We start from the raw sequence: 16,192 nt of genomic DNA, 5'->3' as shown, positions 1-16,192 counted from the left end.
AGAACAAGGGCCACCAGAAGAAAAAGGGACAGCCTATGCGATGGACACTAAAAGTGATTAGCAGGAATTTTAACCAGCTATTTCAATTCCCAGGTTATTTATTTGCTGAAAAGAGATTGCCTGGGTGAAGGAATACCCATTGCTATCGTAATACTTAAAAAGTCAGAGTGCTCTTGTGATTTATTATTTTCTTGATTTTCATATCCTTTTAACTATTAAAATATTTTGGCATACCACACCTTTGTAGAAATTAACTTGATCCACAGAGAAGATGAACAGCTAAAACTGAGAGTAGTTTTATTTTTCTCTGGGATATCTTCTTGATGATAAAAACAAGAAATAAAAATTAGAAATAAAAAATTTAGAAATAAATTCTTTATTTTAAAAAAAATTGAAGGATAAGAATATACAAACCAGAATACATTGTTCTGTCCAAACAAACAGGCAGGAGAGTGGGGCACTGGCACGAATACTGGGTCACCTTTAACGATACCTAGACATTTTTGATTCTCCTGATCATTCTCAGTGTTACTTGATGCTCAGAACAGTGAGCTCCAGGTGATGGGTTCTGGCTACTTGTTCAGACTTTTGACCTTTGTGGAAAGGCCTTTGATTCTGGTGCCCACGAGGTATTGTGGACTTGCTGTGTGTGCTCTTATTTTTATTCCCTTTCAAGGCCCTTAAATGGTTGAAAAATTGCTGTTCCTCCTTTAAAGTTTTTAAAGGAATGACCTCGGAGGACATGATGTTGTTTTTCTCTAATCCCATAAAGGGGAATACAGACTAAGGTTCAAGTTTTCCCAGAGCCCATCTGGACTCTGTAGCCTTCAGTGAAGAAAAGGGGCACAAGTGGTTGCACTCTAGCTGCTTGGAGTCCTTGGCTGTCCGAGAAAGTTTCTCTCCACAGACCTTTCAAGTTGGTTATTTCCGTAGATGTCCATGACTGATGCACCTTCCCAAGGTTCAGATTCATCACCTTTAGGAAACACAGTGATTTTCAGCCACTGCTGGCTTTGTTCTAGACCTCAGTGAATTGCAAGATGTCATAAAATGAGTTATTGATGCCTCCTAAATTCCCACTCATGGCAAAAGTAAGATTTAGTATTTAAGTAGACATGGCCTTGAATCTCTTGGTGCCACCATTAGTACCCCAGGTGGGCCCTGCTGATGTCCAGTTTCTATTGAGTTGTGAAAATATGACAGATTTATTCACTTATTAGAATATAAACTTTTATTTAATTCTATAGAACTGTGATAAATTATGAAGAAGACAGAAAGTGACCTTTCTCAGACAAGCCATTTCTCAGCACGTCTGACCATTTTCAGATTCCATACCTCGGTGCATATTTTCAAAAAACAAAAAACATGAAGGCTAAGCCAGAAAGTAATAAAAAAGTTTATCTATATGGAGTGGAAGAGATAAGGATGAGATTAGTATAACTTTTTATATAGTTTAACTTTTGATTCTTATGAGTTACATATTCAAAAAATTAAAATGATGGAGTAAAACTAATTATTGAATGCAAACAGAAATAACTGAACCCAGCTGCATATCAAATTGATAACACAACTAACTGCACACCAAAAATAATTCAAGTGCTTTTTGAACACAGTTTTCATATTGTACAATCTCAATGTGATATATCCTAAAGGCAAAAAGAATTGCAAATAAACCTTGAAGGTTAATCATTATGTTGTTGGCAAAAGTATTGATAATTTTAAAATTGTTGTGTATACCGTATGGTAGAGCAAATGCGTAAATATTTTAATGTTGTTGATTACTAGAGTTCTCACATGAAAGAAGGGAGCCTCAAATATAGAATGGGGAAAAGTAAAGAATATTCCTTTTAGATTTAAATTGAAAATAAAAGTAGGAGCTCATAACTTGAAAAAAATTAAATGTTTCCCAGCTCTCTCTACTGAAAGGTCTTAAAAACAGTGATGTCTCAGTATCAATGTGAACATTTAGCATACAGCTCCTGGCTTATAAATACCATTCTCTACTGTCCCAGCTCTGAAGTGGGAACAGTCTGAAATACCTTGTGCCAAAAATAAGAAAGTACTCGAAAATTGATGGAGACATGTCAAAAGGATATAACAGCCTGCTTGAAGTGGATTTTACTGGCCAAATTTGGTAATTTTGAGTATCAAAAGGAATGATGGCAGTGGGTTGTAACCTGTTGAACTATTTTTTTTTGCATAAACCATGAGTTCATAGTAATACTAAAAGAATAAAAGAGGCAGAGGACATGATAGGGCGGGGGGAGGCCAGGGAGCAAGACTTTCTTCACAAAAGAGCACCACCTAATAAATGTAGGAAAATAGTAGAATTAGAGAATCTCTGTTTTGCACTACGAATGTAATTATTGATTCTGACAAGTATCATCAATGGTTACTAACCCCATTGGGTAGAATGTCATTTGGGAACAAATATTCACACAGTCATAAAGTGTCATCCCACATATTTAAAATTATAAAAAGGAAAAGATTTTTTACAGTGGAAAGATCTGGCAATATACACAACCGTAATTAATCAAACTTTGTCATCTGCAGTTATGGGACAGGTTGACATTATGAGCTAGGAGAAGTACACAATGTCATGTATAAGGTATAATTGCAAAAAATGTTTAACCTGAGTAATCACAAGGACAGTTCCAGAAAAATTCAGGTTCTACAAAATCTGAATTCTGCAAAAACAGTTAGCATTCTACAAAACAATTAGCCTGCATTTTAAAAAATATCAGTGAAAAGACCAAAGAGAACAAAAAAGGCATGTGGGCGGGGGAGGGTTGTGGGGGTGGGAGTGCTGTTTTAATAATGGAGAGTAAAGAAACAGGGCAACCAAGTGTAGTGCTTAATTCTTGATTAGCTCCTAGACCGAAAAATAAAAAAACAAAAAACACAGCTTTGGGACAATTAGTGAAATTCAGATGTGGGTCGTGTATTAGAGAACACTATATCGATGTTAGTTCAATTCCTTGGATATAATAATGATATTGTAGGTATGTAGGAGAATGCTTTTGCTCTTATGAAAGACACAATGAAGTATTTAGGGAATATTATACTGTTACTTCTAAATTATTTAGCAATAATAACAACAACTAAATAAAAAGTAATAAAGAAAAAAAGCAAATGTGACAAAATGTTAACAATCAGTAAAACAGATTGAAGGCTATCAAGTATTTATTGCACTAGTCTTTCAACTTTTCTGTCAGATTCAAAATAGAAAGTAAAGAGGAAATAGTTGCCGTTCATTGGTATTCATCAAACAATTTAGTAATTAATATCCTCAAATAGTTTCTAAAACATGGATAGACATTTACATTGCCCTCTTTTAAGAAAATTTACTGAATAGATAAAATTTATAAAATTTATAAAAAGTTTGTAAAATCATAGCATAGTGAACACTCACGTACCTACCAAAATCAGGAACACTGGAGGCTCCTATTCCCCTCCCTAATGCTACTGTCCCTCTTCTTTCAAAGGTAACCATTATCCTGAATTCGTGTTTATTATTCCTTCATTTTACTTATAGTTTTGGCATAATGCATAGCTCCTAAACAATGTATTATTTAATTTCATATACTTTAAACTTTCTTTTTTTATTATGGTAACATTACCAAAATCCAATAAGTTTCAACTGTACAATTCAACACTAAGTCATGTATATACCGCATTATGTGTTCACTGCCCATAGTTAGATTTTTTTCTGTCACCATATATTTTGCCGCACCTCCCTCCCCTCTCCCCCACTACCCACCCTCTGGTAACCACTAATCTACTGTCCATGTCCATGAGTCTCTGTTTGTCATGTTTGTTGCTTTTAGATTTATATCCCACATATAGGTGATATCATATGGTTTTCAACTTTTTTTGCTTAGCATGATTATCTCGAGGTCCATCCATGTCGTAGCAAATGGCAGCATTTCATCTCTTCTTATGGCTGAGTGATATTCTGTTGTGTATATATACCACATCTTCTTTATCCAATCATCTTTTGTAGGACACTTCTGTTGCTTCCATGCCTGGCCACCTAAATAATGCTGCTACGAACATTGGAGTGCATATATCTTTTCGGATATATGTTTCCAAGTCTTGGGGGTAAATACTCAGTAGAGGGATTGCTGGATCATATGGTAGATCAATTTGTAGTTTTTTGAGGAACCTCCATACTGTTTTCCATAGTGGCTGCACCAATTTGCAGTCCCACCAGCAGTGTATGAGGGTTCCTTTTTCTCCGCATCCTCTCCAGCATTTGTTATTACTTGTCCTGTTGATTATAGCTATTCTAACAAGTGTGAGATGGTATCTCATTGTGGTTTTGATTTGCATTTCCTGAATATCTAGCAATGTTGAGCATCTTTTCAAATATTTTTGGCCATTCGTATGTCCTCTAGGGAGAAGTGTCTGTTCAAGTCCTCTGCCAATTTTTTAATTAGATTGTTTTTTTTTTTTGTTTTTTTTTTTTTTGGTTATTATTGAGTTGTATGACTTCTTTGTGTATTTTGGATATTAAACCCTTATCGGAGGTATTGCTTATAAATATCTTCTCCCATTTGCATAGTTGTCTCTGCCTTGTTGACAGTTTCTTTTGCTGTGCAGAAGCTTTTTAGTTTGATGTAGTCCCATTCATTTATTTGTGCTTTTACTTCCCTTGCCTTTGATGTCAAATTCATAAAAAATCCCCTCTAAGTCCAAAGTCCATGATTTTCGTTTCTGTGTTTTCTTCTATGCAATTTATTGTTTCCGATCTTCTGTTCAGATCCTTAATTCATTTTGAGTTAATTTTGGTGTCTTTAAACCTTTTTGTAAGCAGAATCACACTCTATATATCCATTTTTAATTTGCTTTTTACATTCAACAGTACGTCCCTGAGACTGATCCTGTTGTTGTGGGTAGCTATAATTCATTCATTTTACTGTTTGTTTTTTTTTAGTATTCTATTATATGAATATGCCACACATTTTTAAAAATCATTTTTACTACTGATGAACATTTGAGTTGTTTCTAGTTTTTCACTACATTAAACAGTGCAGGTACACGTATACAAGAGTTTCTCTGGGAGTGGAATTGTTGAGGTATAGGTTATATATATTTTCAACTTTACTAAATAATGCTAAATTTTTTTCTCAAGTGGTTATATTTATACTCCCACTAGCAGCATATTTGTTTCTGTTGCAAATATTTGATATGGTCATGTTTTTTTAAAATATATATATATTTTAAAATAATTTTAAATCTACATAAAAATCACAAAAAATGGTACAAGAGATCCAAAAATGAAATTAAGAAAATAATTCCTCAGATCTCAGAAGCTAAGCAGGGTAGGGCCTGGTTAGTACTTGGATGGGAGACCACCTAGAAAGACCAGGTACTGTAGGCATAAAAAATAAATAAATAAAATAAAAAATAAGGGATCGTAAACTGACAAGGTCCTTGCAATCTGTGTGGTCAACCAAGGGTTGCCTCGCCTAACAAAAAAAAGAAAAGAAAAGAAAAGAATTCCATTTATAATAGCATAAACAAGAATAAAATACTTAGGAACATATTTGACAAAAGAAATGTAAAACTCATTCTCTAAAAACTAAAAACTATTGTTGAAAGAAATTAAAGAAGACATAAATAAATGGAGAGACATCCTATGATCATGAATTTGAAGACTTATTAATATTTTTAAGATGGCAATATTCCCCAAATTGATCTGCAGATTCAGTGCATTCCTTATCAAAAGCCCAACTGGCTTCTTTGCATAAATTAACAAAATAAAATGAGGTGACATTGGTTAATAAAATTATATAGCTTTCGAGTGTACAATTCTGGAATACATCATCTGTACATTGCATTGTGTGTTCATCACCCAAAGTAAAATCTGTTTTTATCACTGTATATTTGAACCCCTTTATCCTTCGCTGCCTTCCCCCACCCCCTTTCCCTGTTGTCACCACTATACAGTATTTATAAAGAAGAACACAGAAGACTCTCACTTCTCCATTTTAAAACTTAATACAAAGCTGCAGTAATCAAGGTAGTGTGGTGCCAGCGTAAGAACAGACATACAGTTCAATGGAACAGAATTGAGAGAGTTTAGAAATAAACCGTGCAATCAACTGAATTGCAACCACGGTGCCAAGACCATTCAAAGGAGGAAAGAAGAATCTTTTCCACAAATGATGCTAGGACAACTGGATGTCCACATGATAAAAGAGTGACGTTGAACCCCTACCTCACAAAGAAAAAGTAACCTAAAAAAGGATTAAAAACCTAAATGTGAGAAATAAAACTATAAAATTCATAGAAGAAAATGATGGTGTAAATCTTCCTGATTTTGGATTAAGCAATGATTTCTTAGATATAATTTTAAAAGCACAAACAAACAAAAACTAGACACCATCAAAATCAAAAACATTTATGCTTCAAAGGACACTGAAAAGTGAAAATGAAAAGAAAACTCACAAAATAGGAGTAATTATTTGCAAATCATGTATCTGATAAGGGATTTGTATCTACAATATTTGAATATATTTTAAATCAATATTTTAACTCAATCATAAAAAGACAAGTAGCCTAATTTAGATAGGGGTGAAGGCTCTGAGTAGGCATTTATCCAAAGAAGACATGGAGATGGCCAATGAACGCATAAAAAGATGCTCAACATCAGTAGCCAGTTGGAGAAACAAAAATCAAAATCACAATGAGATACTCCTTCATACCCACTAGGATGGCTACAATCAAAAAGACAGACAATAACAAGTGTTGTTGAATATGTGAAGAAATTAGAATCTTATATATTGCTGATAGGAATGTAAATGGCATAGCCACTTTAGAAAATAATCTTGTAGTTTCTCAAATGGATAAACATAGTTACCATATAATCCATCAATTCCACTCCTAGATATAAAATGAGAGAAATGTAAACATACACACAAAAAAGAACTGTACACAAATTTTATAGCAGCATTATTCATAATAGCCAAAATGTGGAAACAATCCAAATGTCCATCAACTGATAAACAAAATGTGGTATAGCCATACAGTGGAATATTATACAGCAATAAAAAGAAATGAAATATTGATGCATGCTACAACCTGGCTGAAACTTGAAAATATTACTCCAAGTGAAAGAAGCTAGTCACAAAATTGCATATTGTTATGGTTTCATTTATATTAAATTTTCAGAATAAGCAAATCTATGGAGAAAGAAAGTAGATTGGTGATTGCCTAGGGTTGGGGACTAAGAGGGTAATTGAGGGGTGTTGGTTAAAGGATATGGGGTTTCATTTATAGGTCATGAAAATGTTCTAAAATTGTATGATTATTGTACAACTCTGTGAATATGCTAAAAGCTATCAAATTGTACATTATAAATGGGTGAATTATATGTGAACTACATCTCGATAAAGATATTTGAAAATAGTAGAGTTTATGTACACTCTTCATCAGCTTCTCTTAAGGTTAACAATTTATATAACCATAGTAAATTACCAAAACAGGAAGTCACTCCTGGAACAATACTATCAACTAAAGACCTCACCAGTCTTTCCCTTAATGTCATTTTTCTGTTCCAGCATCCAATCCGAGATCACACATTGCATTCAGTTGTGTTCTCTTATAAGATTTATTCCTATATATTTAATATGTTTTTATTTTATAATAAACATCTTTAAAAATACATTTCTAACTGCTGCTGGAGTGTAGAAATGCAACTAAGTTTTTGAAATGCAACTAATTTTTATAAATTTTGAATTCATCAGCTTAACTAAATTTTTATTTTATTTATCTATGGATAATTTTGTTTTCTACATAGACATATTATTAGTAATAAAAGATTGTTTCTTTACAGTTGTAAGTGAAAAAAATCAGGTTATACAATTACAGAATATGAGCTAGTTAGCACAATATGCATAGAAAAAAACACAAGAAAGAATACACAAAAGTGTTCGCAGTGGCTTATTTTCAGTTAAAGAATTACAGATAATTTTTTTTCTTTTTAAATATATCTCTGTACTTTCCAGTTTTTCCAAAATAGGTATCTATCACTTTAATAACCAAGAAAGAAACAAAACTTAAAAATAAAAGCAAGTCTAAAACAAATTTTAAAAGTTAAGATCATCTACTAAAAATGCCCAGATAGAAATAAAACATTCAATTACTTCTGATGTGCCTGTTCCCACCCCAAATTGAGCACTACAGAGCCAGCTGGCTTTATAGTTATAGACTAATATACCATGTTATATCTAAGAGAACGACCTTTTGTCTTTCCGTTAGATCATGAATGAAACTGACCTATCAAAGGTCTTGATTTCACTTATTTTGAAATGTAGGCAATTCTTAATTTTCCACAAGATAATTTTCCTGTTTATGAATTACTTATGGTCTTTACATATTAGGATGCCCTTAACTCACACTGCTTATTTCCTAAGGATAAACTTAGGAAATACAGATTAATTTTCAACTGGTTCTACTCTCCCCATTTTACAGATAAAGACACAGAAATCCCCAGAGATTAAGTAGGTCCTCTCTCTATGCCTCTACTCACCTCCTCTACCCCATAGTACATTGCCTCCCGTTGTGACACCTGTCAGAATTATCCATCTCTTCCATCATAAACTCCGTGAGATTTAAAGTCTTTGTCATGCTCTCCTCTGTATTCCCAGGCCTTACCCAATACCTGAAATGGTACCTGATGCATAGTAGATGCTCAATAAATTAATATTGAATGTCGAATGAGTTTTATAAGAAACCCAATTTCAAAAAAAATCAGAATACATGCCAAATTAAATGTATGATTGATTGTTTTTGGAAATACTGACCATATTTCAGTGGAAAATGAAAACAATCTGAGAAAAGTCTCCTAATGAAAAATATATGAAAGCAAAATTAGCTACTGTTCACCTTGCTTATATAATGAATTTTTTGTATGGTAAAACATTTTCCTTTTTTAAAAATACCATTTAGAACTATTTGTATTATAGCATCTAGATGTTAATTGCACATGGTTGTTAATTGAGCCAGTTTTACATTAAAGCTAGATAAATAAAACTAAGTCACCATAATTCATTCAAGTCTGTTTTATTTATGCATTATTTTTAAATAATGTTTTATTTTTTTAATTTATTTTCTTTTTTTTTTTTCCACACAGTTGGGGCTGGTAGGTGTGACTGGTACTGGCTTCTAAATTGATATCCGTCAGCCCTTGAAATCCAGGCTGGTCCTCAAAGACCATATCTAATCCCCAAATCAATCTTTCGGTTTCTTCTGTTGGTAGGGCCGTGGGCTTCACAAGGCTTTCATCTTGGAGGGCTTACCCCTACCCCTGTGAAGCTAAGTGCCTTGGGAGGCTGAAGATTGGTTCTGTGCTCTTATTTTCTTTGTTTTTTCTCCCAGCTTTATTGAAATATAATTGACAAGTAACATTGTATAAGTTTAAGGTGTACAATGTGATGATTTGATACACATATATTTTGTGATATATTTAACACATACCTTACATAATTATCATTTTGTCTCTTCATTTTAAAGGAGGATTTGATGTTTTAATTAATTATCCCAACAGCAGTTTCGTATGCTTAGAACCATGTTTTATATTTAGCAGTACTTTTATTATAGACAGAATTAATAATGTAGTACTAAAGTTTCACAATTTCTAACATTGTGAGACTATATTAATCTTATATAATTTAGTTCATTTTATTAATTTGGTACATAATTCAGCATTCATTGAGGACTTCCCATACTATGGATATTGTTCAGAATGTCACTGTTTAAAAATGAATAAAATACTAACTAAAAAAGATCATAATATAGTTGTTTTCTCTTTGGACATCACATTTTATTTTCCTTTTTCTTATCTATGTTTTATTGTAAATTTGGGATATGGAATGCTTACATGATTGTATTAACTTGGCCAAGACCTGTAGCCCAGATTTTCACTTTTCTGAGTGGTTCGTAATAGCTGTTAGTAGCAGCACCTCATATATAAATAGAATTTAATTAGAAGATTCATACATTCAACTGCTGCCACTTAAGGTACCCGATCATTCCTTGTTGTCATTTGTGGGAGGTGGGGTGGGGTGTTCTAAAGAAAAAGCAATCTTATATTTCCTCCTCAAATTGTGGTAGGGAACATGTAAAAAACAAAAATATCTAAAATATCTGCTCTGTAAACTTCTCTATATGATTAGTACCCAGTTTATCAGTTGTGTGATGAACTGAACTTATTTTATGTCATTTATATATGTATGTAAAAATATAAACTCTTTTTTCTTTTTGGTAGGTGTCCTTGTAGACTTGGGTCTGGAGGAAAATGGAACAGCTTATCAGAGAGCAGAGAAATATGTTGTTCGTCTAGACAATGAGATTCAAACCAAGTTTGAAGTTTTCATGAGAAGAGTGAAACAGAACCCGTACACACTGTTTGTGCTAGTTCATGACAACTGCCATGTGGAACTAACGAGGTGATTGCTTCAGAGTGAGCAAATACAATATTTCTTCTACAGTAGCAGTGGTTATGTAATAAATTATTTAAAAGGTGATGATTTGAAAACCCAGGAACCCTAGCATTTGGCATCTTCTTATTGATGACTTATTATCTTTCCCTTTCCTTGCTCTTTCACCTTTTCTTACCACTTTAATGTTGATTTTAACAACTGTGAGTGAATTTACAAATTCCTGTTAAAAATACTGTCTTGAGAGCCCTATGGAACTTAGCTGCTTCAGAGCAAAGGAAGCAACAAGGAGGTGGAGGCTAATGAGCTCCCAGATGGCCGTGTGCTTTCCGTTCTACCACCGTCCGTCCTCCCCAGTTCTCTTCCATTTTTCTTTTTTCCTTCTTTTCTTTTCCTTCCTCTCCTGCTTTTTCTCTTTTTCTTTGCCTTTCTCTTCCTCTTACCTGTAACCACATTAGAGATGCCATTTTAATGATCTGAGAGCAGATCTGAAACCTTCACAATTTACCAGTTTAAACAAGAGGATATCTCTTAGTGGTCTTATTAAGGAAAGAAGGGAAAGTGTGGCACAGTGGAACCAGTTTTGCTCCCATCTCAAATTATAGGAGTGATCTGGTGGAGGTGTCTTTGCTACTACGGGTTAATAAGGCAAATTGTTTTCCAAGGCAGGCAGGAATAGTCCTCAGATACTACATGTTATCAAGCATTTATAGATTTTTTTTTTTCTTCAGGACTTCTTGAGGTTAGGAATCTGGAAGTGTTTTGGTCTGTGGTAGAAAGGTCAGAATTGCAAAAGTGCTTATTCAGAAGCCAGAATGTGTTTGGTACTCCACAGTCTCAAATCTAGAGTCAAGTCTTTCATAACTTGTTAGATTTAGTAGAGAGAGCATAGGTAAGAGCAAGAGAAAAGAAAGGAAAGATGGAAAGAGAGAGAGAGAAAGAGAGAAGAGGGAAGGTGGGAGAGAGGGAGAAAGAAAAGAATGGAAGAAAAGGAGGGAGGGAAGGAAGAAGGAAAGAGGAAAGAAATTTTGCCTACATCCTGTTCAGTTACTGTTTGTGTCCTATGTGCAGAAATAGCTCACTGACCTTGTACACCTAGTCTTTGAAAGTTTGAGGTAATAGCTCTGGGGATTATGTGTTGCATCTCTCTGTATTTAATTTTGTTTGAAGGCTGCATGGCAACGTGCTACATCCAAATTGAACACACCTGAAAATGATTCAGAGACATGACAATGTTGGTCATGGGAAGGTGGGTAGGAGGAGCCCTCCCCACAGTCTAGCAGCCTCAAGAAAGGAAGGAGGGTGCTGTTAACACAGCGGGGATCCCTGCAGTTTTGAGGCCTGTCTGGGAGGCGGGGGTTATATATCAATGCACAGGTGGTAAACATTGTGTTTTGATGGAGAAGCCCCTTCACTCAGGTGAGCTTTCAAATTAAAATGATCCATCTCAACTGAGGATTTAGATATCCTTGGCTTAGATAATTGAATTTATACTTTGACATATATCTATCAGGTGCAAACTGAAAAAAGGAAAAAAAAAATTCCTGAAATCTTTCTGAAAGGTGTACGAAATTTTGTAATTTGGGCTTTTCCAAATCAAATGTTTGCTTCTATTCCTGCTCCCACTTAAAAAGAACTGGAAAGCTAAGAGCTCAAACATTGCATCCATTTTTATGTCTGCTTCTGAGTCTAATCAATTAAATCAAGAGGCTTTAATATGACTTCAATATCTTTACAGTGTCATTTCGAGCTCTTTGTCACATGGTGAACCTAGTCATGGATTGGCTGATAGAGTCATTAATTGCAGAGAAGTTCTGGAAGCTTTCAACCTCCTGGTGCTCCAGGTTAGCTCCTTCCCGTATACGCTACAGACCCAGCAGTCCCGAATCAGCTCCAGCAATGAGGTTCACTGGATACACCTGGACAGTATGGTGAGTCTCTGGTACACAGTCATGTTCTTAGTTCTCCAGGGAGAATCTTGTAATAAAATATGGCAAAGTAGAGCACAAGAATTCAAAAATCTGACATAACGCTTTATCTTCTAAAAGTTCCAGATAATTACAATTATCATAAGACTAAAAACTAGACAATAGTGTCCTATGTAAATTTGATTAGGTGGTTGTTTAGGTTATCATGCAGATACAAAATTATCCATTCTATATAGTTTGCTCCCTCAAAATGTGTTGTTATCTGACATTATCATCATTATCCTAAATTATCTTTGTGCCTTTAACTGATTAATTTCAATCTGAGACCTGGAAATTTTATTTTCTTCTTAGATGGCTTCTCTGTCATATCTTAGTCTTACTGATCGGTATCACTGTTAATTACTCTCATGGTTCCCCAGAAACTGGATTTTTCCTTTTAATCATTTCTCACAGATTTCTAGTTGAAACAGAGGATAATGGTATTGTGACGTTACTCAATAATAGCATTTAATGTGTTGAGAATTGTCATCGCAACATTGTACATATCCAGTGCTTTATACTTTTTGGCTCCAATACCTAATACCTGAAAAATATTTTCTATCACCTATAAACTGTATGCTAAATATACTCTCAAAGAAAAGAAATGAGTTTCATAAAAAAATAAATAAATAAAGATTAACCATTAAGCAATGGATCATTCTTTTAAAATATTGAACATACTGGATATTTTTAAATATACATGTTTAAGTAAAAGATGCCAGAAATGTAAATGTCTTATATCAGACAAAGAAAAAATACTGTATCTCTGTGTGGTGATGGATGTTAGCTAGACTTATTGTGGTGATCATTTCACAGTACATAAATATTGAATCATTATGTTGTATACCTGAAACTAATATAATATGTCAATTATATCTCAATTTAAAAAAGAAACATCAAGTTGTATACCTTAAATATGTACAATCTTTATTTGTCAAAAAAAAAAAAAACCTTATAAAACAGAAACAGAGTAAGACAATTTCAAAACACCAAAATGCTCTGGGGGTTGAAAGGAGGAAGAAGTCCTATGCATTTGAAAGCACCAGGAAAGGCCACATGGAGGAGAGGACACTGATGACGGGCCTTGGAGCAGAGGAAGGATGGAGCACACATGGTGGAGCAGCCGCTCCTTGGCAGCAGAGCCACAAGGAGGAGGAAGCATGAGCATTTTTCAGAGAATACTGTCTGGAATGAAAAGAAACCTGGAAATAGATATATGGAGACTTTGAGTGCCAGGCTGGCAAAGTTTACACTTATTACACGGGCATTAGCAATTTTTTATCAAAGGCATAATATTATTAGAAATGTCAGAATATACATAATTACTTTTTATATTAACAATGTAAATGTACAGCTCAGTGAATTTTTGCAAACTGAACGCACCCGGGGGACCAGCACCGAGATGAAGAAATAGATGAAGAAATATTCATCCAGTGTATATATAGATTACACTGGACGGCTCCACCACAACTCATTTATTTATCCTATTTATTTATTTCAAATAATGCTGCTATAAACATGCTAGTACATGCCTTTTAGTAGACACTTGTATGCATTTCTATTGAGTATATACCTGGGAGTGAAATTGCTGGGTCATAGGGTATAAATATGTTCAGTTTTAGGAAATACTCAGAGGCTGCATCTTAAGGCAGTTCATTAACGATAGAGGCTAAGTCAGCATGATTAGAAATGGAGAGATCAGAGTCATTTGGCTTTTCTGATAATTCGGGTTCAAATTAACGAATACTTGAATCAGAATAGTAATCCTGATAATAAAAAAGGATGGAAGAATTGGTAACTTTTCTAGGATTTGTTTTTGGGGGAAGAGGCAAGAGTCAGAAATATCTTTGAGGTGATGCCGTCAGATGGAAAGATGTCAGGAGGAAAACTGATCGTGGAGGGCAGACAAGATGGATTTTAAATGAGGTGAGACTGAAGTGAGTGCACATGGCAAATACAAAGTTGGAGTTTGGATTGGGCTTTACAATGAGGATAGGGAATATTTTTTCAAAAACGGTGATCACTGAAGCAGCTTGTATAGATAAAATCATAGAAGAAAATAATGAAGAAAACTACGAAGAGGGCAGAGGTCAAGGACTGACACATAAAGGCCACTGGATTGGCCTCGGAAGTCTTTAGTGATCTTCCAGGGAACAGTGTCCATACAGCAGAGGGTTTGGTTGGAGGAAAAGCAGAGACAGCAGTGAAAGGACAGAGAAAGCTGCAGCATGGGGTCACTGCGTGGACAGCACTTTGCGAGGTGGGAGATTTTTTAAGAAACATTTTCCCCAAAGACATAAGGATTCAATGAATCATATGATTTATGATTTGTGACACTTGGGAGTGTACGTTTCTTTATTTTTACATTTTTTAAATTTTATTACGTTTATTGAGGTGGCATTGGTTAATGAAATTATATAGGTTTCAAGTGTACAATTTCATAATACACCATCTGTATTTTGCATTGTGTATTCACCGCCCAAAGTCAAGTCTCCTTCCATCACCATATATTTGATCCCCTTTACTGTCTTCTACCCACCACGCACTTTCCCTCTGGTAACCACCATACTGTTGCCTGTGTCTCAGTTTTTTGTTTGTTTGCTTGTCTTGTTTGTTCTTTTGTTACTTTCAGTTTTATGTACCGTATGTGAGTGAAATAATATGGTTCTCGACTTTTTCCATCTGACTTACTTTGCCTCATATGATTGTATGTTTTCTTAGCATATCATGCAGAGTTTTATGACTCGCTTTAAAGTATGGTCCTTTTAACTTCTGTGGCAGCTTTTGTAATGCTTACAAACTGTAGTTACAATTTAATATAAACGTAACAATTGGTGAAACTATTCATTTCCAGTTCTTAGTTTTAGTAGCTCTGGTCCTTAAAACCCCTGCTGGAGCAGGCTTGGAGTAGGATTTTATATTTTCCCAAAGAAACAAGACTGAGGATGAGAAGGAATGTGAAGATCAAGTTCATATGAAATAAAGCTTTTACACTAACTCTGTGTCCATTCCTAATAAGAAGGGACACTCAATGGATGACCTTTTTCATCCTAAATTACTTATTTGACACAACTGTGCAAAACACAGAGAAAAACTCAGAGGGAAACAAGCAAACAAACAATAGATGTCACTCCATAAGCTCTAAGTCTCCAGGATTTATAAGAACATATTCTGGTTTGTATTTATAAGAACATAAATAAAGCATATTTACTTTCAAGTAAGACCCTGTTCCAACGAGCAGGATTCCTAGTTTGGGGATCTCAAAGAATTAAAAGCTACCAATTAAATAGTGCTTTATTTTTATCTTATGGACCTTATAGATCACTCAATTGGTCATCCCTTTGGATGAGTTACTAAAAAGCTCAGAAACCAATTTGTAGCTCACTTCCAACAAAACATACGGAAACTTCTGTATCCATTTTTGAGAGAACTAACTTTATTCCTGGCTCAATCTTATTTCTCTTGCCCTTGCTTTTTCTTCCTCTGATCACCTAATTTATATTTATTGTATATATTTTAAGTTTCTGTATTACCTTTGTGAAATGAGTTGGGAAGTGTTTAAAGAACAATGTCAACATATAACAAATAAATAAAAGTGAAACTAAAATGCACAGACAACTAAAATGACAGGAAGAAGAAATGACTGAAAAAGTAATATACAAAAGAGGAAAGAAAACTATATTTTAAAAACCACCAGATACATGAACTCAAAAAGCTTATTGAATATAGTGGGGCTACTTGGTTTAAGGACAAGCATGTTGTCAGACATCTCAGGATCCT

At 34.4% G+C, this 16,192-nt stretch overlaps 1 protein-coding gene across 9 annotated transcripts in view; it reads left to right on the top strand.

Moving 5' to 3' along the window:
- GREB1L (growth regulation by estrogen in breast cancer 1 like) overlaps positions 1 to 16,192 on the top strand; it is a 225,124-nt gene that overhangs the window by 179,535 nt on the left and 29,397 nt on the right. For all 9 annotated transcript variants that reach the window (XM_023530829.1, XM_023530825.1, XM_023530828.1 and 6 more), the window contains 2 exons: positions 10,274 to 10,454; positions 12,184 to 12,376. In XM_023530829.1, coding sequence (XP_023386597.1) covers positions 10,274 to 10,454; positions 12,184 to 12,376 — 374 coding nt within the window. The remainder of the gene's footprint in view (positions 1 to 10,273; positions 10,455 to 12,183; positions 12,377 to 16,192) is intronic.

This window comes from Pteropus vampyrus, unplaced genomic scaffold, assembly GCF_000151845.1.
Source record: "Pteropus vampyrus isolate Shadow unplaced genomic scaffold, Pvam_2.0 Scaffold55, whole genome shotgun sequence".
Lineage (NCBI taxonomy): Eukaryota > Metazoa > Chordata > Mammalia > Chiroptera > Pteropodidae > Pteropus > Pteropus vampyrus.
Note: the sequence above shows the minus strand (reverse complement) of the source record. Positions and strands in the feature narration are given on the sequence as shown.